This window comes from Leptodactylus fuscus, chromosome 2 (genome assembly GCF_031893055.1).
Source record: "Leptodactylus fuscus isolate aLepFus1 chromosome 2, aLepFus1.hap2, whole genome shotgun sequence".
Taxonomy (NCBI): Eukaryota; Metazoa; Chordata; class Amphibia; order Anura; family Leptodactylidae; genus Leptodactylus; species Leptodactylus fuscus.
The window spans coordinates 24709269-24735937 of NC_134266.1; the positions used below are offsets into that span (position 1 = coordinate 24709269).

Here is a 26669-nt window from a genome sequence, read left to right on the forward strand (position 1 = left end):
TATATAGAGATATGTGTAATGTGTATTATATAGAGATATGTGTAATGTGTATTATATAGAGATATGTGTAGTGTATATTATATAGATATGAGTACTGTATATTATATAGAGATATGTGTGCTGTGTATTATATAGATATATGTGTAGTGTATATTATATAGAGATATGTGTAATGTGTATTATATAGAGATATGTGTTCTGTATATTATATAGAGATATGTGTGCTGTATATTATATAGATATATGTGTAATGTGTATTATATAGAGATATGTGTGCTGTATATTATATAGAGATATGTGTGCTGTATATTATATAGATATATGTGTAGTGTATATTATATAGAGATATGTGTAATGTGTATTATATAGAGATATGTGTGCTGTATATTATATAGATATATGTGTGCTGTATATTATATAGATATATGTGTGCTGTATATTATATAGATATATGTGTGCTGTATATTACATAGATATATGTGTGCTGTATATTACATAGATATATGTGTGCTGTATATTACATAGATATATGTGTGCTGTATATTACATAGATATATGTGTGCTGTATATTACATAGATATATGTGTGCTGTATATTACATAGATATATGTGTGCTGTATATTACATAGATATATGTGTGCTGTATATTACATAGATACTGTATATGTGTAATGTGTATTATATAGAGATATGTGTAATGTGTATTATATAGAGATATGTGTAATGTGTATTATATAGATATATGTGTGCTGTATATTATATAGATATATGTGTGCTGTATATTACATAGATATATGTGTGCTGTATATTACATAGATATATGTGTGCTGTATATTATATAGATATATGTGTGCTGTATATTACATAGATATATGTGTGCTGTATATTACATAGATATATGTGTGCTGTATATTACATAGATATATGTGTGCTGTATATTACATAGATACTGTATATGTGTAATGTGTATTATATAGAGATATGTGTAATGTGTATTATATAGAGATACTGTATGTGTGCTGTATATTATATAGATATGTGTAGTGTTTATTATAGGTATATGTGTACTATATATTACATAAATATATGTGTAATGTGTATTATATAGATATGTGTATTGTATATTATATAGGTATGTGTAGTGTATATTATAGATATATGTGCACTGTATATTATACAACAGTACTGTATATTACACACACACACACACATATATATATATATATATATATATATATATACACACTGTATCTTATATAAATATATGTTAACTATAACTGTGCAGTGTATATTATATAGATTTATGTGTCCTGTATATTACATAAACATGGGATAGATGTTAAATAGACAGACATTAAAAGTTAGATATATAAAGATAGATAAACATAAACTAGACATGTATGGGATAGCTGAAGATAGTGTAATAAATGGAATAGATGATAGATAGATAGATAGATAGATAGATAGATAGATAGATAGATAGATAAATAGATAGCAGATAGATAGATAGATAGATAGATAGATAGATGATAGATAGATAGATAGATAGATAGATAGATAGATAGATAGATAGATAGGAGATAGATAATAAAATATAGACATAAAAATACTTTGTTGCTACTTGTCTATATAATGTATACTGCTATGTGTACTATATACAGTATTACACAGTCGGTCTCTCCTCATACACTAATACTGTATTATACTGACTGTGCTATCAGATATATTTGGAGGTTCGCCCCTCCACCCCCTATAGACAGTATAGCATGCAGTACACCCAGTATATACTCTCTGGGCTGTAGTATAGGCACATTATACCACTCTGTACTACTATCCTCCTGTGTTCCAGTCTCTGGTATATAGCCTGCAGTCTATAGGGCACTGTCTGGAGACTAGTGTGGTTAACCCCCTGTGTGCTGGGGCTGGCACTCTTCTCTCCTTACATAGCCCAGCACTATATACACCATTGGCACCACATGGAGAATACAGAGCTGTTAACTCCCTGTGTGCTGGGGCTTTGCATTCTGCTAGCAGAGTGGTATGGGCTGCAGTTAACCCCCTGTGTGCTGGCGTGTGCAGGTCACCCTGCCTCCCTGTATGGAGACGTCACTGAGCTCAGGGCCCTATCCAGTGTCTGCACCTCCTGTGCCTGGACTTGTGCTGTGCAGCCTCTGGGAGAGAAGGAACTCCACAAGTTTCCATTGCTGCTGCCACATTCATTCTGCTGGGAAGAGACCTGATTATATCCTATGGACAGAGAGGATCAGTGCAGGAAGGGAGAGCAGAGCCCTGCACATAGGAGGGTCTCCTGTATACATATATACATATAGATGAGTGCTACCCTTACTGGATTGTCTACATTACCTCCTATTGCAACCTCAGCAGGATTTTTGGTGATACCCCCATTAGGACATGGAGCTACCCCTGATGCGTGGACTCCTGGACTAGGGCCTGGAGGAGTCACATTGGGGGTAGGGGGCACTGGCTACTGCCACCATCCTATAAGGAATACTAAGGAGCAATGAGCCAGAGACAAGTGCACTCATCCTCAGCACTGAGCCCCTAGTGTAGCCCAGCAGTCCATGCCCAGTGCTGTGCCCCCTGCTCTGATGACACCCAGCTGGTTATTATGTCAGTGATAGTATTACCAGCACTCACCATATTCTATACTGACCACCATCATCATCATCTTCATCATCACTATGAAGGAGAAGTCTAAGAACGCGGCCAAGACCCGCAGGGAGAAGGAGAATGGGGAGTTCTATGAGCTGGCCAAGCTGCTGCCCCTGCCCTCGGCCATCACCTCCCAGCTGGACAAAGCCTCCATCATCAGGCTGACCACCAGCTACCTCAAGATGAGAGCCGTCTTCCCAGATGGTAAGTGTCATGGCGAACCAGAACATACCTGCAGGAATCACTGACAAGTCCTATCAGACCATATACGTATCCATATATAAATCTATATGAGACCAAACATACAATGCGTTATGTATCACTTACAAGGAATCTACTGATACAAATGTATCAATCTATTCTGTAAGAAACCTGGAATTATATAATAGAAAATCAGGAGAGCAAAATATATGGCTTATTTATAGGGATATAGGTAATATATGGCTTATTTATAGGGATATAGGTAATATATATCGTATTTATAGGGATATAGGCAATATATGGTGTATTTATAGGGATATAGGTAATATATGGCTAATTTATAGGGATATAGGCAATATATGACTTATTTATAGGGATATAGGTAATATATGGCTTATTTATAGGGATATAGGTAATATATGGCTTATTTATAGGGATATAGGCAATATATGGCTTATTTATAGGGATATAGGCAATATATGTCTTATTTATAGGGATATAGGCAATATATGGCTTATTTATAGGGATATAGGCAATATATGGCTTATTTATAGAGATATAGACAATACATGAGCAGAGAGTCTACGAAATAAAATGTATATACGTAAGATACTAAGTAATAATTGTATATAAAATATTGGTTTACTTCCCCATAAGAGTATCTCCCGATATGCCCATAACATTAGGAATATAATAATAATTATAGATGTATATTATATTATATTATTTTATTTTCTTCTATTTATATTTTTTCTAACTTCAATAAGCTTATATATTTCGTTATTTTAGAATTACTAATTACTAGTAGTAATATTATTATTTTATTATTACTAGTTGTAGTGACATTACTATTATTACTATATTTTTACTACCATTATATTCTACTTTATTATCAGCAGCTTTACGTTATTTTACTATTACTTAAATATTACTGGTAGTTTTATTTTATTTTACTATTATTATAATATTAGTAACTTTATCTTCTCATTACTATATCATGAATACATTTATATTATTTTTACTACTATTATGAATAGCTATTATATTATTTTACTCTTGGTGTCCTATTAGCAGGCTGCTTCTAGTGTTACTTTTATTATTATAGTATTGGATACTTTGGGAATATTATCACTATTTTTATATTTTGGTAGAATTATTCTTAGTTATGTTCTTACTCTAGTATTATTATATTATCAGTAGCTTTACATTTTATTTACTATTACTTGTTAGTTTTATACTATTTTACTATAATATGAGAAACTTTATATTCTCATGACTATATCATTAATAGTTTTATATTATTTTACTGTATTATACTAGTACTAGATTGCTGTTCATATTCCTTTTATGATTAGTATAGTATCGGATACTTTTAGATTGTTGTTGCTATTTTTTTTTTTTTTACTATTATATTATTTTTTCTATTATTTTTAGTATAATCGTTAATATATTCTTCTTACTAATATCACTAGTATTACATTATTACTATCATTGTTATGTTCCTAATTTGTTACTTAGAAATATAACAATAGAACATAGACACTACTAATATTCAAAAACTCCTCCTACAAACAGGATATTAATTTATTATATTTTATTTTAGTAGACTTTATAGATCGTCTTAGTATGCCGCAGCTCATATACAAAAAAAAAATAAAAAAAATAGGGGATATTTTTAATCATTCTTGTTTATCTATGAAGTAGTATAGTGTATAAAGAACAAAGCGTAATGTGTGGAAAAGTCTACATGTTCAGGAGGCTTGATTATTTATTATATATATTTATTATATTACATAGAATAATCATTATATATAATATATAATATATCTATATATACATATATAATATATCTATATCTATCTATCTATGTATCTATATATATACACAGTATATATATATATATATATATATATATATATATATATATATATGTCTATATATATATATATATATATATATATATATGTCTATATATATATATATATATATATATATATATATATATATATATATATATATATATATATAATGGAAATGGAATTTGGAATTATATACACCCCTTAAACACACATTGTAAAAATTATGACAATAGGAATAACAATCCAAAAGTATCCAATGCCATACTAATAATAATAAAGGTAATACTAAAAGCAATCCACTAATATTCCACTAACGATAAAAATAATATAAACTTACTAATATTATAGTAATAGTAAAATAATATAAAAGTACCAGTAATATTAAATTCATAGTAAACATAATACAAAGCTACTGATAATATAGTAATACTACAGGAATAATAGTAATATAATTCTAATACTACTACCATCACTGCTACTAACAATAATGATATTACTACTAACAATAATATATATAATACCAGTAATTCTGAAATACTAATATATTAGATGGATTGAAGTTAAAATAGATAAAAACAGAATTATTATATATATATATATATATATATATATATATATATATATACAGTATATGTAATATTATATGCTATATTAATGACAGTGTGATTATGAGGGGCGAGCAGACTGTCCTGTGACATGTCCTAATGTGCAGGTAGTGAGCAGTGATGATGGTGAAGGCTGGATCTGCTGGTCTAGGGAGGTGAGAATCCTGCGCTGTGTGTACACAGCCCTAGCTCCTTCCCTACATACATCACGTTATAATTGCAAATCTAAATCAGCAGCCAATTACCTCCTATAAATAGTCCTGAGACCAAGGGGGAGCACATGGCAGCTCCAGGACTGCGCCCTCCCTCCATCCTGCTGCCCACACCACAACACACGACTTGATATTATTATTGCATTAGTTTGCTTTTTACTGTTGTTCTATTATATTATTGTATTCTATCATTTTACTATTATTTGTATTATATTATTATTACCCCTGTGTAAGGCAATATGTTGTATATGTGCTGTATGCAGTCTATGTGTAGTGTGTGTGTCTTGTGTATGTGTGTATTCTATGTTACTTTTATTTATATTGTATTATTTTACCTCTCTATTCAATATTTAAATATGATGAATGTATATATGCGTGAATGTGTGTGTTGTATGTTTATGTGGTTGTGTGTCTGTGTTGGGGTTGTGTATGTGTTGTATACATATGTGTTGTGTGTCTATGGGAACTTTCTCTGTTTTCCTCACATCAGTCTGATACTATGTTGATACATTATGTACAGGCAGATTGTAGAGCTCAGGTTTTGCTGCAGTTACTATGTATCTACTTATCATTCTATTTATATGTTCTATATATGGATTCTGTTTATATGACTTAAAGTGTTGCTAAGCTTTCGGACAACTTTTGATTTTCTGGCTGTATTTTTGTCACTGATAAATATTGTAATATACTTTATTAACAGATTTTAGATCCTTTCTGTGATATCCAGCAGTTTCACTCTTCCCTTTGCTTCTCTATGGAGATCTGTCCCTGCTTCTGTGTTCGGGAGTACGGGTAGGGAAAATAAGGGGGGGGGGGACATTTCATACAGTTATCTCAGACATTATAAAACATACAAACTTGCCTTATGGGTCATATGAAATATCAGATGCTCCTCTCTCACATGACTGTAAGCCTGCAGTGATATCTCATTTATATCAGAGATATCACTGGTTGAAAATACAGATGGAATTGGTAATTTTTATATCAAATATAGTATACAGCTGCCTATAAATATCCTAATCCCGACTTTGTTTTCAACCAGTAATATTTCTGACAATAATTTAGCTATCACTGCAGAACGATAGTGCCATGTAAAAGAAGGGAATCTCCTCTTTTATATGACACCATAAGCGGGTTTGTAGGTTTTATAATGTCGGAGATGTAACTGTTTGATATGACTTCCCCCCTCATTTTCTCTACATACTACAAAGCCCTGTGTACAGGAGAAAGGGAAGAGTGAAACTGCCGGATTTCACAAAAAGGAGACAAAATATCTTAATAAAGTATATTATACAAATTATATACAAATATATACAAAATGTATCAGTGACACAAATACTGCCAGAAAACCAAAAGTTGTCTGAAAGTCTAGTTACACTTTAAAGCTGCAGTGGCTATTTTTGGCCTAAAATATGTAAAACCAGATCCATAAAGCCATGTTGCTTATATCTCTGGCACTATGAGGTGTCTATTTCTATCCTGATCTGTCACTATATCATTGTGGTCAGTGGTTGGAATAACTGGTACATTCAGGCAAGACATATCGTGATCCATCCAATATATAAGGGATCCAAACCTTGACAGTCTTACCCCAATGCCCATGTAGGTGACCATCACTGGCAAGACTAATATTACATACTAGCTATACAAAGTGACAGAAATGCCAATGGAGGCTCTGAATGCAGATGTGAACAGAGCCAGAACACCCAGCACAGTTACCGGAGAGGTTACTGCGACTGAAAATACACATGATATATATTCGGGTATATTCACACCTTGCAGAGATTTCTTTGACTAAAATATGAGTTCTGTTCATCTGGACAGGGTCATTTCAAGGGTGAACACATGAAGATTTCTGCAAACCCCATTCAGATTGAATGGAGGAGTCACAGACACTCATCACATTTGTCTGATATTATTATTGTCATTATTAGTGATCATTAAATATTACAATATTATTATTATTATTATTATTATTATTATTATTATTATTTAAAGCTGATAACTGCAGATGATAATGTCATAATTATAATAACAGTACAATAAAGGTGTAATACATGGATAATAGTAATGGGGAAGAATAATAATATAGTATAATGTACAATATAATAATGTATAAATATGATATAATAATAATACATGGTGCAATATATCATGACGATAATAATAATATAGATGTATATGTAATTCTAAAGGTGTCATATACGATGATGATGTAATATATATATTATATATATATATATATATATATATATATATATATATATAAATCATGAAGGGTTAATATATGATTAATAATAATTGTGTAATATATGTATATAGATATCAATAAGTGTAAAGGTGTAATAATATTAATATAGGTGAAATTTAGAAATGATAAATTTGTAGTATATATATATATATATATATTTCTCATTCTAAGTGTGTACTATATTAATGATTAATAATAACTTCTTAGACAGGTGTGATTTATAAATAATAAAGTGCTAATATCTAGTGATTAATAGTAAATGTATAGTATATTAATAATAATAATAATAATAATTATAATTATAATAAAGATTAATAATAACATAGTAAGTCATAAAATATATAAAATTAATAAAGATGTAATACCTGATGGTGTGATGATGAATTATCATAAATTGTGATGTAAGTTGTAATATAGGAGGAGTGTTACATAGTGATTGATACAGTGTTATATAATAATGACTATTAGTATATTATATTACTAGTAGATGTAATAATATGGATCAGTGATCTGGATGATGTCAATAAGGGACTGAAAAGCAAAGATGCTTAATAACTAATAATATATAATACTAATAGTGATGAGTAATAATATAATAAGATGAGCTATTATATAAGCAGAGCTGTATTACATCCTCCTCCTCCTCCTCCTCCTCACGTCTGCTCTGTATTTGCTCCCTATTATTTCCCCCCTCTGTGACTATACACCCCCCATTCTCCGCTCCATTGTCCCGCAGTCATGACTTAATCTGCAGGATCTAATGAATCCTCCTGATAGACGGTAATTCTAGTATCTTCTCTGCCTGATATCACTGACACACATCATTATTAATCCATTATACACATCCTATGTACATACACAGCCCCATATATCACATGGCCCTGGGTGTAGGACTACAAGTCCCTGCCATACAGGACTCCATGACATAGGCTTGATCCGGGGGCTTGGTGTTATGTAGTCAAAGTCTCCAGTAGGATAAGCCATAGAGGATAAAATCTATCATAAAATAATCAGTGACTCATAGATATAATAATAGTAATAATGATCGGAATAAAATAATGAAATGTCACAGCTGTAATAACAATAATACTGATAATACATTATATACAATGATAGCAATATACATTACATGTCGTGTATATGGAGACATAATATATATGTGCAAATATTACTACATCAAATAACTAATGAAGTCATACAGTGGAAATTACATATATATATTATAGTATTGTCTATTTATATTATGTATGTGTGTATTTATCTTTTGTTGCAATGTTACATGAAAGTAAAAGTGTTTCTTAGGCAAATATGCTATGGCGTAGATGGACAGATAGATAAATATGGGATAGATAGATAGATAGATAGATAGATAGGAGATAGATAGATATATAGATAGATAGGAGATAGATAGATAGATAGATAGATAGACATATAAATAGATAGATAGATAGATAGATAGATAGATAGATAGATAGATAGATAGATAGGAGATAGATAGATAGATAGATAGATAGATAGATAGATAGATGATAGATAGATATGTGATAGATGATAGATAGATAGATAGATAGATAGATAGATAGATAGATAGATAGATAGATAGATAGATAGATAGGAGATAGCTAGATAGATAGATAGATATGAGATAGATAGATAGATAGATAAATAGATAGATAGATAGATAGATAGATAGGAGATAGATAGATAGATAGATAGATAGATAGATAGATAGAAAGATAGATAGACAGATAAATAGATAGATAGATAGATAGATAGATAGGAGATAGATAGATAGATGATAGATAGATAGATAGATAGATAGATAGATAGGAGAGATAGATAGATAGATAGATAGATAGATAGATAGATAGATGATAGATAGATAGATAGATAGATAGATAGATAGATAGATAGATAGATAGATAGATAGATAGGAGATGATAGATAGATAGATAGATAGATAGATAGATAGATAGATAGATAGGAGATAGATAGATAGATAGATAGATAGATGATAGATAGATAGATAGATAGATAGATAGATAGATAGATAGGAGATGATAGATAGATAGATAGATAGATAGATATGAGATAGATAGATAGATAGATATGAGATAGCTATGAGATAGATAGATAGATAGATAGATAGATAGATAGATAGGAGATAGATAGATAGATAGATAGATAGATAGGAGATAGATAGATAGATAGATAGATAGATAGATGATAGATAGATAGATAGATAGATAGATAGATAGATAGATAGATAGATCATTGCCAGGCATACTGATGTCTCAGGCCTGTTTCTTATCACTTCCTCCTGTATTACCACTATACTGACTGTATAATATTCCTTACCCCTGTATACAGTTATTATTCTCCTGGCCGCACACACAGTATTATTATAATTATTATTATATATTAGATCCCAAGTTCTTACATTTCAGAATTAATCTCCCAATAGTCGCAATGCAACAGAACTTTCTTTGGAAAACGTAGGGTAAAGAATGTTCCTACAAGTAATATAAGAGCTGCCTCTGTGTACAGACTCCGGACCGGTCAGGAATCTCACGTTGCGTCTATACACCATAGTAATGGTTGTCTTTGGCCCTGCAGGTCTCCTATAGATTTGCTGCCTTATAGATGACTTCTATTAGTGTCAGGATCTGCAGGTTGTTTAGGTCACTGTTCACTCCATTCATCTCAGGAGACACCCTAGTAACACGTTTGTACACAGCATTATTACAGAAGCAAAATTTTTAAAAAATCCAGGTTTTTCATTTAGTTTAACCGCATATTTTCTTTTTGTAACTCCGTATACTGTAGGGATGGTGGATTTTTTTCTGGCGTTATTTTTCCTTAGACCTTCTATATAGGACCAGGAAAAAAGTGCTTATAAAAAATATTTTAAAAAAATGCTGACATGTAGGCCATAGCCCCACATTGTGGAAACGTTGCGTTGTCCATTACCAGGAAAGTTTCATTAACCTCATCCATGCATTGCAGAAAAAAAGTGCAAAAAATCAATTTATTTTTTTATTTTTTTTTTTTTTTTTTTTTTAAACACAGCATTTTCATTTTAGTTTAGGAGTCGCAACTATTTTCCCTATAAGAAAGAACAAAATTGAAAAAAATGCAGTAAAAACTCAAGGAAAATTTTTTCTACTGTTTTTTTTTTTGTATTTCCCCTCCCCCATAGTGTTTTTTTCCCTGCATTTTAAAACACCCCAAAATAAGATCATGTGAAGAAGGGCTAAGGATGTATTCACATGATGCAGATTTCCATGTAGATGCAGAGAATCCATCTTATACATCTATATATATCAGCATGAACACGGGACTTTGCAGGTTCCATTCAGAAGAGAGTCAGACTAAGGCTACATTCAGACGACCAGGGCGCAAAACAACAATCCATTATCACGGCCATCTTACACTGAGAGGCCAATACATTCCAGTATATGGAGGGATCCATGAAAACGGACCAAAGTAGGACAGCGGACCTTCATAACAACAGACATGTGAATAGCCGCCATCCACTCACATTGACTTTAATGCTGCCGGGTGACATGCGATAGTTTAAGAAACAGAGAACACACAGCCGTAAATCACTGCGGTGCGAGTGTGAATGCAGCTTTAAGCCTTATGTACGTGACAGTTTTGTGTCAGGTCATTTTTGACTTTATTCACGTGAACCGCCATTTTAAAAACAATCACAGTGAATGAATGGGTCTCGATCTGATCTGGTGACTCAGTGTGGTAGTGTCTGCGCACTACCGGTGAACTAACCTAGTGACTTGGTGTGCTAGTGTCTGCGCACTACTGGTGAACTGACCTAGTGACTTGGTGATGTGTCTGCGCACTACTGGTGAACTGACCTAGGGACTCAGTGTGGTCGTGTCTGCGCACTACTGGTGAACTAACCTAGTGACTTGGTGTGCTAGTGTCTGCGCACTACTGGTGAACTGACCTAGTGACTTGGTGATGTGTCTGCGCACTACTGGTGAACTGACCTAGGGACTCAGTGTGGTCGTGTCTGCGCACTACTGGTGAACTAACCTAGTGACTTGGTGTGGTAGTGTCTGCGCACTATTGGTGAACTGACCTAGTGACTTGGTGTGGTAGTGTCTGCGCACTACTGGTGAACTGACCTAGGGACTCAGTGTGGTCATGTCTGCGCACTACTGGTGAACTAACCTAGTGACTTGGTGTGGTAGTGTCTGCGCACTACTGGTGAACTGACCTAGTGACTCAGTGTGGTCGTGTCTGCGCACTACTGGTGAACTAACCTAGTGACTCGGTGTGGTAGTGTCTGCGCACTACTGGTGAACTGACCTAGTGACTTGGTGTGGTAGTGTCTGCGCACTACTGGTGAACTGACCTAGGGACTCAGTGTGGTCGTGTCTGCGCATTACTGGTGAACTAACCTAGTGACTCGGTGTGGTAGTGTCTGCGCACTACTGGTGAACTGACCTAGTGACTTGGTGTGGTAGTGTCTGCGCACTACTGGTGAACTGACCTAGGGACTCAGTGTGGTCGTGTCTGCGCACTACTGGTGAACTAACCTAGTGACTTGGTGTGGTAGTGTCTGCGCACTACTGGTGAACTGACCTAGGGACTTGGTGTGGTAGTGTCTGCGCACTACTGGTGAACTGACCTAGTGACTTGGTGTGGTAGTGTCTGCGCACTACTGGTGAACTGACCTAGGGACTCAGTTTGGTCGTGTCTGCGCACTACTGGTGAACTAACCTGGTGACTTGGTGTGGTAGTGTCTGCGCACTACTGGTGAACTGACCTAGGGACTTGGTGTGATAGTGTCTGCGCACTACTGGTGAACTAACCTAGTGACTTGGTGTGGTAGTGTCTGCGCACTACTGGTGAACTGACCTAGGGACTTGGTGTGGTAGTGTCTGCGCACTACTGGTGAACTGACCTAGTGACTTGGTGTGGTAGTGTCTGCGCACTACTGGTGAACTGACCTAGTGACTTGGTGTGGTAGTGTCTGCGCACTACTGGTGAACTGACCTAGGGACTTGGTGTGGTAGTGTCTGCACACTACTGGTGAACTGACCTAGTGACTTGGTGTGGTAGTGTCTGCGCACTACTGGTAAACTGACCTAGTGACTTGGTGTGGTAGTGTCTGCGCACTACTGGTGAACTGACCTAGGGACTTAGTGTGGTCGTGTCTGCGCACTACTGGTGAAATAACCTAGTGACTTGGCGTGGTAGTGTCTGCGCACTACTGGTGAACTGACCTAGGGACTTGGTGTGGTAGTGTCTGCGCACTACTGGTGAACTGACCTAGTGACTTGGTGTGGTAGTGTCTGCGCACTACTGCTGAACTAACCTAGTGACTTGGTGAGGTAGTGTCTTCGCACTACTGGTGAACTGACCTAGGGACTTGGTGTTCTAGTATCTGCGCACTACTGGTGAACTAACCTAGGGACTTAGTGTGGTAGCGTCTGCGCACTACTGGTGAACTAACCTAGTGACTTAATGTAAGGTTAGGTCTGATCTGGTGACTTGGTGTTGTAGTGTCTGCGCACTACTGGTGAACTAACCCAGTGAGTTAATGTTAGGTTGGGTCTATTCTAGTGACTTGCTATAAGGCTTGGTCTAATCTGGTGACTTGGTATTTTACTGTTTGCACACTACTGGTGAACTGACCTAGTGACTTGGTGTGATAGTGGCTGCACACCTCTGGTGAACTGACCTAGTGAGTTAATGTAAGGCTAGATCTGTTCTGGTGACTTGGTGTGGTAGTGTCTGAGCACTACTGGTGAACTGACCCAGTGACTTGGTGTGGTAGTGTCTGCCCACTACTGGTGAACTAACCTAGGGACTTAATGGAAGGTTGGGTCTGATCTGATGAGTTGGTATTCTAGTGTCTGCGCACTACTGGTGAACTAACCTAGTGACTTTATGTAAGGTTAGGTCTGATCTGGTGAGTTGGTGTGCTAGTGTCTGCACACTACTGGTGAACTAACCCAGTGAGTTAATGTAAGGCTAGATCTGTTCTGGTGATTTGGTGTCGTAGTGTTTGCGCACTACTAGTGAACTGACCCAGTGACTTAATGTTGCCTGTTTGGTGACCTGGACACTTGTTGCTCTCTCAAGTTGACCTGGTGACTTTTTGTAACTCTCTCATCTGTAATGGTGACCCCCTTACTTGATCTGCCTCCTGTACTGGTGACTTGATGGGCACTGTCACTTTTTTTATGAGCAGGTTTAGACAGGATGTTTTTTGTGCAAAATTGCATATTGAAAAATAACCCTGTAGTTTGAAGTTTTTTTAGGTCATTGTCGGGGTTGAAAAATGCCAGACCCTTAGCAGGATGGAGTTTACTAAAACCCCACTGAACCTGAAACATCACTAATATGTCACAAGCTAAAACTCTGGGATCGATTTATCATTCATTGGACAACTATTTTATGATGTACTGTCTAGTGAATCCCATCCACACAACGCAGAATCTGAGGCGGAACTCATCCTGAATTCCTCTTCATGTTCTAGTGTCTGAACAGGTCCTAATGGTGACTTGGTCACTTAATATTTTACTCTCTGCACTTTAATGGTAATTTAGTCACTTAATGTCTGACTTTCTGCACTATAATGGTAACCTAGTGACTTAATATGTTACTTTCTGCCAGGGTTCAGCTTTGACTTTCTGCCACAGATTCTACAAAGCTGATTTTTAGAGAGGATTTTGAGGTTTTAGACATCTGAACATACCCTTATGGTACTTTGTGCACTGTGATGGTGACTTGGTCACTTGATATAGTGTGCTCTGCACTAATATGGTACACTTTGCAGTAATGGGGATGTGTTTCTGTTGGCACTCTGCACTCCAGTGGTAACTAGGTCACTTAATATGTTACTCGCTGCACTGGCAATGTGACTTGACACTTAATTTTGTACTTTGTGCACTGTAATCTTGACTTGGTCTGGGTTCCACCCACTGCAGCTCAGCTCCCACTCACACTCACTTCATTGGAAGCTGAGCTGCAGCTAAGGAACGTCTCTGTACAGATGACTAGGTGTTGACCCCCTATTGATCAGGTATTGATAGGCCATAAGGAAAATAAGCTCGGACAACTCCTTTAATATCATACACTCTGTAGTAATGGTAACTTGCTCATTTAATATGGCACTGTCATGGTGACTTGGTCACTTATTTTGCACTGTCAGGGTGACTTGCTCACATAATATGGCACTCTGCACTGTTATTGTGATCTGGTGTTTTTGTAGAGCACTCCTTGATCTATTGGCACTGTGGTATTGGAGCTATGTGATCATTCTAAGGGGGGCATTCACACTACGTATACTGAAGCTTATTCTGAACGTAAAACACGTTCAGAATAAGCGGCGTATAAAGCAGCTCCATTCATTTCTATGGGGAGCGCTCGCATGCCGGCTCCCATAGAAATGAATGGGAAGTGTTCAGCAGCCCTACTGTAACGCCGGCGTGTACGGCTGTGATACACGCTGGCGTTTTGTAGTGTGAATGCACCCTAAGGTTGGTTGTTCTGATGACTTGAGGAGGTATTCTGCTCACTATAATGGTGATATAGTGACTCGCTTCAGCCTAGTGGCTTTGTACATTTTTTTTTTCTAAGGCTGCATTCTCACAGAGTTTTTTGGTCAGGAAAAATCTGCTTCAGGAATATACATGAGGCGTTTTTTGAGGAGTTTTTTTGAAGCGATTCCGCCTGAAAAAAAAATAGCGGTTTTTCCAACTCCCATTGACTTGTATTGATTTCCTGAAGCGGAATCCGCCTGAAGGATGGACATGTTCATTCTTTTTTCCGCTAGTGGATTTTTCTGCTAGTGGAAAATCCACTAGTGAAAAAAAAAAAAAAAAAGATTACATAGGACTGTATGGTGAGGCGTTTTTTGGTTGGGATTTTGAGGCAGATTCCTGACCAAATTCCGGAGCAAAAAACTCTGTGTGAACGCAGCCTCAGGCCGGGGCCCCACAGACCGGAAACGCCGTGATTTGCCTGCAGCGCAAACGCTGAGGGAAAACTCGCGGCATTGCGCAGTGCAGACAAAGTGGATGGGATTCAGGCAAATCCCATCCCCACTTTGCGGAAAAGATTGCAGCGCGGATACGCTGCGATTTGCAAAGCTGTTGCGGCTTTGCAAATCGCAGCATGTCAATTATAGCTACGGAAACGCCAGCGGCTTTCCCATAGATATAATGTTAAGAGAAAGTCCGCAGAGGATAACTCTGTGAACTTTCTCTTAAAAGCACTGCGGAAAGAACTGCAATGCGTTCATGCGGCGGTTCTTTCCGCAGCACGTTAGCGCTGTGATTACTGCCCTTGGGGCCTTAGCCTCACAGTCATATGGTTAAGCAACAACCCACTCCAAAGACTATCCCGTCACAAACCTAAATCCAAAAAGTTGCAAAAATTTGTGTAAAATGTGTTTTTTTCTGCTGAAAACTGGAGCAAATTTTTAATAAATCTCCCCATTGTGCAGACTCTTAGTGACTTGATGGAATGCTCTGTGTAAGACAAGTCAGAAAAATAGGGTAAAAAGTCTTCTGATAAATCCATTGAATTTTTTGTCTTGACATTTTTTTTTTTTTTTTTTAAATTTCATTGCATTTTTCCTTCCCTGTAAGTTTTATTTTTCTTCAGTGAGAGCGTTCAGAGTCGTCCTGTTTAGTAGTCTGGTTTCACTCTTAGGTGTTGATATATTAAGGCCAGAACTTTGTGCATTGGTCTAACTCTATGCCAACACTGGCATGAAATGTGTCAGGTCCCGTGAACGAGAAATGAAATCTACACCCGTCAGGAACTGTCGTAGAGGTCAGCTAAAAGTGGCCAGCACGGAATAAAGTGGCAAATTTTAAAGTTAAACAATTGCTAGCAAGTATATAAAAAAAATTCTACTATTTTTTTGCAGCAAAAAATGTTGTGTCCCAATGTAGAAATTATGGACCTGCCATTTTTATAGGCCAAACGGCCTCTGTGGAAATCGATGGGACCTGGTTTTAATGGACATGAAACAGATTGTCACCCGTTTTATGTTTGGTAAATGGATCAGTGTCTTGGGTCAAAAAAACCCCAAAACAGACCAATTAAATGTATACGTTTTTTTTTATTTATTACTAAGCCAATGACACTTGGCCATCAAAAATAGAAAACAGAATGAATGAAAAATGGCCATCAAAAATGGACAAATTAATGTCCCCTTTTAATGGCTGTTAGATGTTTTAAAATCCTCAAGAGGTCTAAAGAGTCCAGAAGACACAACTTACTCATCCACCGCTTTCAGTTTAAAAACAGTGGACGCTTGACGGACCTCATATAATCAATGGGGTCCGTCCAGCTCCATATTTTAGTTTCTGCCTGTTCGTTGTTCTGATCCTTCATCAGATCAGAACAACAGACAACCTGGTGCAGATGTGACCTTAGCCTGAGTAAATAAATGTGTTGGGCCCTGAAGACATTGCCCCTCTCCACCCATCCTCTACCATGCCCACCTACTGCTATAGAAAGTGGTGTGGCAAAAGGTGGCATTTTTGGTCCAAAAAATTGCTTTCATGAATGGCCCTTATGTTGTTGTCTACCTCTGTACATTATTTCTTTGCGTAAATATGGTTTCCCCCATGTACCTTCTTTTTACCCATTCAAAATGTTTTTGGGTTTTTAAGGGGCGCTTTATCTTTTATTTTCCTATACAAAACTAGTTTACCTTAAGGTTGTGTCCACACACTGCAAACTTTTCTTTGTTCCAAATTTGCAAGAAATACCTAGTGACATCCCTATGTCTTAGCCTTGGATTTTGATTCAGATTTTGGTATCAATTCTCGTTAAAAATTTGTGAGAAATTTGCACCAAAATAAACATGCTGCCAATTAGAAAATCCACATCGTATCCATAATTCATTGTGAATTTTAACTGCTATATATGGATGGAGTTTTTAAAATTCCATCCGCATGTCTTGTACTATAAATTAATGCAGATTTTCAGCGTGGAATCTATACAAATCTGCAGCAGTTCTGTATTGTGTGAATTTACCCTGAATTCATAAAAACATCCCAAGTAAAATTGAAAGGCAAAAATAGTTGGGGCGAGCACCTAGGTGCCTTAGATCTAAGAAATGTTTGGGTCTTAAAAAAAAAAAACCAAAAGAGGTGATATATCAATGATATAGGCTACAATGACCGGGTGTCTATAGGCCCACACATAGTAATTTTTTTCTACTTTTTTTAATTTAATGGTGACCTTGGTATTGGAATAAATACACAGGTCAAGCCGTGACTCATTGAACACTGGTTTATTCATGTCTACTATGGTCAAAATGGTTAGTTTATAAGGCTGGATTCACACCAGCACGTGTTTTTGGCTTTTTTTTACCTGTGTTTTTACCACAAGAAAATTCTGCTAAAAGGGCTGAGGCCGGAGGTTACAGGTTATTCAATAAGAAATAATGAACAACCTTACGCACTTGGATTTTCTGGCTTTATTTTTACATTTCATGATTTTTTTATTTTTTTTTTTGTATTGAAACATATATTTTTTCAGGCATTTTCATTACTGGAAAAATCCCCCCCCCCCAAAAAAAAAAAAAAAAAAACGCAAGAAAAATGATGTGTGAATAAAAAAGGACAAGGCAAAAAAATGCAAAGCTAAACAGTTTTGGTGTCTTTAAAAAAAAAAAAAAAATTAAAAAATTTACGTGTTTGTAGCCTTATGACATGAATTGACATCTTAAAATATTCTGCTTAGGCTACGAGATTTTCAGATGGGTTGGAACGTTTTATATTATAGAAATAAAAATATATTGAATAAAGCTAAAATTCAAAAATTTGACAAAATTTATATGGATGACCATTGTAATAACATAAATAAATATTATAAATAATAGTAACATTATTGTGTTTGTAGCCATTATTGCTACTATTATCACATGGTATATAGTGAGATTCTCCTGTCAATTACCTTGTATTATATTAGGCGCTCGGTGGCATTACGCAGCCCGCCGGGTGGAATTAGAGGTCCGATTTCCCTAATCTACAGTTTTGTAAATAATATGAGAGCGTTCTCCTTCGTAACATGACATGACAGTCCATTATCTATCATTAGTACTGAATACAGCATAGTATTACACACGCTTTACATTGCCTATGTCATTATGAGTGTGTGTCCAATTCTACGAGATTATATGCACTCACCCTCCAGAGATTACTACCAACCTCCAACCCCCCCCCCCCACCACCAAAAAAAATCCTTTGTTCGTTGCTGGAAGAGAACATTCGCCAGGAATCTCCTAGGGAAAGTAATTAATCTCTTACCCCCATTAACCTCTATGGCAGAGATTACTTGTCTGAACTTTATAAGAGCGACTGGAGGACTGGAGGAATGTCTTCACGTACAGAGATTACTGGAAATGCCCCTTATATATATAGCTCAGGGTAAGAAACCGTCTCTGTTACAGCAGTCGTCCAGGGACCATTTTGCAGAAAATTGGACTTATTATAGTTACAATAATTGTGCACAATTTTTCTTCTATTTTTTATTACAGTTATCAGCAAGAATTAAGAATTGTTGTTGGGTTTTTTGTTTTTTTTTTAATCAATTACATTTTTTTTCTAAAGCTATCATCTGTCAAACCTTTGAACTTTTCTAAAAACCACCCCATATATGTCCAAATACATAGATATCTATTTTATACCAGCCTGAATTAGCCACCCTGTGTACCATATCTGTAAGGAGGTCAAGGGTTAATAATAAAAAATAAATGAAGATTTTTTAAAAAATGTGGAAAAAACACATTTCATTAGCTACATCTTTGCTGGTGCCTTAGTTTATGATTATTTAGTGAAAATCCCCCCCTTAGGATAATACTCTTCACTGTGAATTATCATGTATGCCTTGTCAGATTTCTAATTACATGTCATTATGATAATAATAATAATAATAAAAAATAACTTTTCAAAAATTTATGTTTCAAAAATTTACTTATTTAAAAAAAAAAATCATTAGGAGGGGCCATTATCAGTCTGAATTCAATCAGTAAATTGCTTGTCTGGTTTTATCAAGATCCAGATTTTTAAGATGGAATATTTTTGCAAATCTTTAGGGTCCTCAATATTGTATTTGTGTTGTTGTTATTATTTTATAGGACCGATTCATTATATCATTTTTGTGATGAAAAAAATAAAAACAACAAAAAATTGTTTAGTAGAGTTTAGTATTATTACTAAATATTAATTAATCAATCAATTAATTAATTATGTATTACTCTGTTTGTATCTCTCTCTCTCTCTCTCTCTCTCTCTCTCTCTCTCTCTATATATATATATATATATATATATATATATATTACTGTATGTTCTTCGATATGGTGCCGATTCCGATAAAAGCAAACATACTAAAAATGACCCTATTGATACATAACCCTTGTGAATTTTTTTTAAAGAATGTATAGGAAAAAAAAATTATCAATGGCTTGCATTATTTTTAGATTGGCAAAATGGCCGACAGTCATATCAATCCCTAATTTGTTGGCCTTCACATACAAAGAAAAACAGCAAGCTAAAAGCAGTCCGTCTACATAAGATTGGTTATTCTATAGAACTACCTTAATGGAATACAAATTTTAAAAACAGGTTTTGGGAGGCTATCGATTTAAAAAAGTTCAAATAAGGCATCAATTTAGAGATTGGGTTAAAAAATACCTAAAAAGACAATTATCAACAAAAAATTTTTTTTAAAAAAAGTTTAATAATATAGTTCACAAGGCTGAAAAAAATATCTATGTCCATCCAGTAGTGTTTTTTTATTTTGTTTTCTTACATTTTTACAAAACTGTATTTGACATTTTTAACCCGCACGTAAATGTAAAACGATAATATCGCGCCAACATATTTTCCCACCCTATACAATAAAAATAAATTTTGGTGTTAACTAGGACACATCCAAAACTTTCTCTCCGATTCACCTCTCGCCATTTAAGCGAATAACAAACTGTGACAACAATTTTCACAGAAATTTTTTACCATTTAATATTTTCACCCCCGTGTTAAATTATTCAACGGCAGGGAATGAAAGGAACTAAAAAGCCATAAAAATATTGCCCATAAATTATAGTGTGTAATAACTCAGGAATATCCAGTAACACTATGTTTTTGTCTTCACGAGAATTTTTTTTTTTGGGATGCAAGAATGTGTATTTTATTTTTGTAAAATTGAATTAAGTTAAACATTACATGCGTTGTTTTTTTTTTAATTTATAAATCAAATTTATGTTATGTTTTACATCATCATTATTATTATAGTTAACATTTTTTATATTAAAATTTTTATAGCACTTAGAATTTCTAGAATACATTTTTTGAAGATTTTGAGATTCGTCGATCTCTTTTCATAGTTTTTATATATTTTTTAGACCTCTTTAAATTAATAACATCCTTTTGCTTCAGATGAAAGAGCTCAAACCTCAGCTCTTTACCACATGCAAACAACTTTTTTACGATAATTTCTTCTGACCTGAAACACGTCATGAATTTACCACTTAGCGTCCAATTTTCAAGTGGTTAATTTCTATATGTTTATATTAATGTTACAGTCCTTTCGCGAGCCTGTTATTAAACCCTTAGGAAGTATGCTGAGGCTGCAAAGTTCTGCTTCGAAATTTCAGGCATTTTTTTTTACCTATTTCAGCTTGAAAGTATTAAAATAACAGACTTTATGGGCTTAAATTCTCTCTAAAATCCTTTGGCAAATATTCTCATTTTTTCAATTTTTTTTTTTTTTTTCAAACAAGTAGAAAACTGAAGAAGAACAATGAGCGGCGCAGTCATGTGTTTTTACGTTCTCCCAGCAGAATGTTGTCCTGTTTATGGGAGACTTTATGTTACTCTGCAGGTCCCAGAAGGATCATTCAGAATTTTTTTTTTTTTTTTTTTTATATTTGTTCTAAGCTGAATAACCAATGCAGAACGTGATATTATCAATTTTTCAAAAAAAAATAATTGGATTTGGATCCAACGTACTGTTAAAATGACAAGCCAAGGCCGGCCGTGAGACGACATGTGTTGCATGGCATAAAAGTTTGGATAAGTAATATAACAAAAACTTCAATGTATCTCCGTGGCACGCAACATCACTGCGACGAGACACTCAAAGAAATTCCAAACCAGTTAAATTTTGTCGCAGATTTTTTTTTTTTTTACCATAGATTTCAAAGGAAGTTGCATGTTACTGACTCGTATGTTACATGTCTACAACTTAACTTTGTTTTATTAGCGAAATCACAGTTCTAGATTTTTCCTCCTCCATGGGATCCCCACCAAACACAAAAATGGGGAGTCCTTGCAGTGTTTTTTGCATATTGCTACTCTATTTAGTTCTGTGGGACTGAGCACTGTACTCGGCTTCTCTTTGGCAGTCCCTTTGAGACGGCGAATCTGAGGACACCCATTATCCTGTTAAGTAGGGGTCCCATTGGTCAAATCTCCATGATCTTGTAGTTGTCCCCTTTTCATTGGATAGGGAATAACTTTTTATTATCAGAATACTTTCTATGTTAGAAGACTCCAAGGGTTTCCCATTAAATATGTTTTTGGTGGAGCATGGGAGCACATAACTCCATTATCCGCATGGAGGCCTTATAGCTTACTGAGGACCTTTGTGACGAAACGTCAAAGTTCAGTCTGTAATTTTACGTTTCACAATAAAGCATTAAAAATATAAATTTGGCATTGCCTCAGACCCTTCTTGCACTCCCCTTGACCTAACCAGGAACACACAATGCCTATGTTATACACTATTATACACATAGTGTACTGAGTCTTGCAGGACCACAGTGAGGAGAAGTGGGAGTAGAGGGGTGGTCGAGCCACGTGTAGTGTCCATGAGGATAATGATCCAAAAACTACTATAGAGGGGGAGTCGAGAAGTTTCTCTCTAAACCCGATGACTAGAAATCAGCTAATTGTCAATCATTGTGCATTCGATCATTTTAGAAATGTAGATGCAAATTTTACTAGACAAGATCTAAGACATGATAAACCCCTCATAAAGTCTTCTAATTCTCCTGCTCGTGAGCATATGAAGTGTCTAAGAGCTTGGGCGGATCTTGGGAGGCAGTATTATATTATAGTAGTTAATAGGCAAAAAGGTAACAATGCTTTGCACTTGTGACTTTCGGGCTCCATATCTCACCATCCACTACAGCTCGGAACGTGAGACTCCCATCATGTTGTAGATAATCGTCTTGGCTATCTCCTACATAAATGTCACTAGTAACTACTTAGCATATGATCAGTTCTACAGATGTTTGTCCTGTAACTACATTGTTACTGTTTTGCTCCTGGTGGTGGAAAAACTTTTTGTTTACTACAAATTAAAACCTGTCCTCACATTCCCTAATAGCTCAGGGTGTTATTAGGTGATTCCCAAGTGAAAGGTCATATCAAGGATAAGCTATGAAGAAGATTCCCAAGGAAAGCAAAACAGCGTCATCTGGCTCATCGGTCTCTCAGCCAAGAAAATTGCAATGGAATGAAATCAATAGACTGGGCTCTGATGGGTGCAAATGGGTCTGGAAGAAATAAAGGGAAAAGGGGACTAACGGATCGAGAAATTGAAGGAACTGTCAGATTTGGTGGAGGAAGCCTTAGGATATGGCGTTGTTTCACAGCCAAAGGTGTTGGACACTTGACCAGGATCGATGGTGGTCTCAATGCTGAGCTATAGCTGAGTATCCTACAAGACAAGTTACTTCATACTTGATTACTATGGGTATAAAAAAAGGACAACATAGTTCCAGCAGGACAATGACCCAACTCATACGTTGAGATTAGTGAAGAAATGGTTTAATGATAATGAAGTAGAGGCGGAGGATTGGCCACAGCCCCCAGACCTCAATCCAAAACAGTAACAACGACAAGAATCTGCAGAACTAATCATACGCTAAATAGTTGTAAGTGAAATTTCTGTATGAGATATCCAAAATGATTGTCTATAAAATGATAGCCTCATGGTTGAAGCTATAGTGGATCAGTGTATACTTGTACATGGGGGCAGTATAATATTATATTCTTGTACATAGGGGGCAGTATTATAGTAGTTTTATTCTTGTACATGGAGGCAGTATTATTTTATATTCTTGTACATAGGGGGCAGTATTATAGCAGTTATATTCTTGTACATAGGAGCAGTATTATAGTAGTTGTATTCTTGTACATAGGAGCAGTATTATATTAGTTATATTCTTGTACATAGGAGCAGTATTATAGTAGTTATATTCTTATACATAGGAGCAGTATTATAGTAGTTATATTCTTGTACATAGGAGTAGTATTATAGTAGTTATATTCTTGTACATAGGAGTAGTATTATAGTAGTTATATTCTTATACATAGGAGCAGTATTATAGTAGTTATATTCTTGTACATAGGAGTAGTATTATAGTAGTTATATTCTTGTACATAGGAGCAGTATTATAGTAGTTATATTCTTGTACATAGGAGGTAGTATTATAGTAGTTATATTCTTGTACATAGGAGTAGTATTATAGTAGTTATATTCTTGTACATAGGAGCAGTATTATAGTAGTTATATTCTTATACATAGGAGCAGTATTATAGTAGTTATATTCTTATACATAGGAGCAGTATTATAGTAGTTATATTCTTGTACATAGGAGTAGTATTATAGTAGTTATATTCTTGTACATAGGAGGTAGTATTATAGTAGTTATATTCTTGTACATAGGAGTAGTATTATAGTAGTTATATTCTTGTACATAGGAGTAGTATTATAGTAGTTATATTCTTATACATAGGAGCAGTATTATAGTAGTTATATTCTTGTACATAGGAGTAGTATTATAGTAGTTATATTCTTGTACATAGGAGCAGTATTATAGTAGTTATATTCTTATACATAGGAGCAGTATTATAGTAGTTATATTCTTGTACATAGGAGTAGTATTATAGTAGTTATATTCTTGTACATAGGAGTAGTATTATAATAGTTATATTCTTATACGTAGAGTAGTATTATAGTAGTTATATTCTTGTTAATAGGAGTAGTATTATAATAGTTATATTCTTGTACATAGGAGCAGTATTATAGTAGTTATATTCTTGTATATAGGGGGCAGTATTATAGTAGTTATATTCTTGTACATAGGAGCAGTATTATAGTATTTATATTCTTGTACATAGGAGCAGTATTATAGTAGTTGTATTCTTGTACATAGGAGTAGTATTATAGTAGTTATATTCTTGTATATAGAAGCAGTATTATAGTAGTTATATTCTTGTACATAGAGTAGTATTATAGTAGTTAGATTCTTGTTAATAGGAGTAGTATTATAATAGTTATATTCTTGTACATATGAGCAGTATTATAGTAGTTATATTCTTGTACATAGGAGTAGTATTATAGTAGTTATATTCTTGTACATAGGAGTAGTATTATAATAGTTATATTCTTGTACATAGAGTAGTATTATAGTAGTTATATTCTTATACATAGGAGCAGTATTATAGTAGTTATATTCTTGTACATAGGAGTAGTATTATAGTAGTTATATTCTTGTACATAGGAGTAGTATTATAATAGTTATATTCTTGTACATAGAGTAGTATTATAGTAGTTATATTCTTGTATATAGAAGCAGTATTATAGTAGTTATATTCTTGTACATAGGAGCAGTATTATATTAGTTATATTCTTGTACATAGGAGCAGTATTATAGTAGTTATATTCTTGTACATAGGAGCAGTATTATATTAGCTATATTCTTGTACATAGGAGCAGTATTATAGTAGTTATATTCTTGTACATAGGAGCAGTATTATAGTAGTTATATTCTTATACATAGGAGCAGTATTATAGTAGTTATATTCTTGTACATAGGAGGTAGTATTATGGTAGTTATATTCTTGTACATAGGAGCAGTATTATAGTAGTTATATTCTTGTACATAGGAGTAGTATTATAGTAGTTATATTCTTGTACATAGGAGGCAGTATCATAGTAGTTATATTCTTGTACATAGGAGCAGTATTATAGTAGTTATATTCTTATACATAGGAGGTAGTATTATAGTACCGTAGTTATATTCTTGTATATAAGGGCAGTATTATAGAAGTTATATTGTATATTCTATGCTGTGTCTGTAATTCAGGATGTAGAGAAAGTGTATAGTTTGTGTGTAGTTTGGGCTACACTCTCTCACAGCCCACTTGGATGTTTCCCTATTCGCAGCCACTTCTGGCTGCCCCTTAAGGATGGGATTGACTTCTTAGCCACAAGTCCCACTCATCCTATATTACAAATATAAGAAGTTGAGATATGGAGAGATGTTTACTGGAGTCCTCCAGAGCCACTGTATCTGTCTTTGTAGTGGAAACATGGCGGTCACTCGTCATTTCTTTTTCCTATGATGAGCTACAGACAATCGTCCTGATAATGTATTGGCGAGCCCTTTGTCTAAGTCCGACCACCGCCCTTACTGAGTATTCCCTTGCAATGACTGCTTTCCTGCTCCTAATGTATAAATCTAAGGAAATTTCGATATAGTTGAGATACTGAGTGGAAGAAATGGATGTGATCATTGTGACGGCCTCCATGTAGTGAATACTCTTCTAGCATTTCTCTCACGGTATAAGCCCCGTTTATGTGACCCGGCTGATGTAAGCGGCTAATAAGCAGTCCTGAAGGGAGTGGGGGGTACTCGATGGGGGGTACTACAAGTAAAGAAACAATAATAAGGAAAAAATTGGCCACCCCTTGCGTAACGCAAACTATTTATAAACAGAATATACTTCCCACTACCAAGTGATCCTTCCACTTGAAGTCTTGGGTTCAGGGTGGGGGTCGGTATATAATCCACTTC

The 26669-nt window shown here is 35.0% G+C and overlaps 1 protein-coding gene across 1 annotated transcript in view; it reads left to right on the forward strand.

The window, feature by feature from the left end:
- The first annotated feature begins 2193 nt into the window (after positions 1-2193).
- SIM2 (SIM bHLH transcription factor 2) overlaps positions 2194-26669 on the forward strand; it is a 64694-nt gene continuing 40218 nt past the window's right edge. The window contains exon 1 of the mRNA XM_075263472.1: positions 2194-2877. Within this exon, the coding sequence (XP_075119573.1) occupies positions 2703-2877 (175 nt within the window). The 5' untranslated portion in view covers positions 2194-2702. The remainder of the gene's footprint in view (positions 2878-26669) is intronic.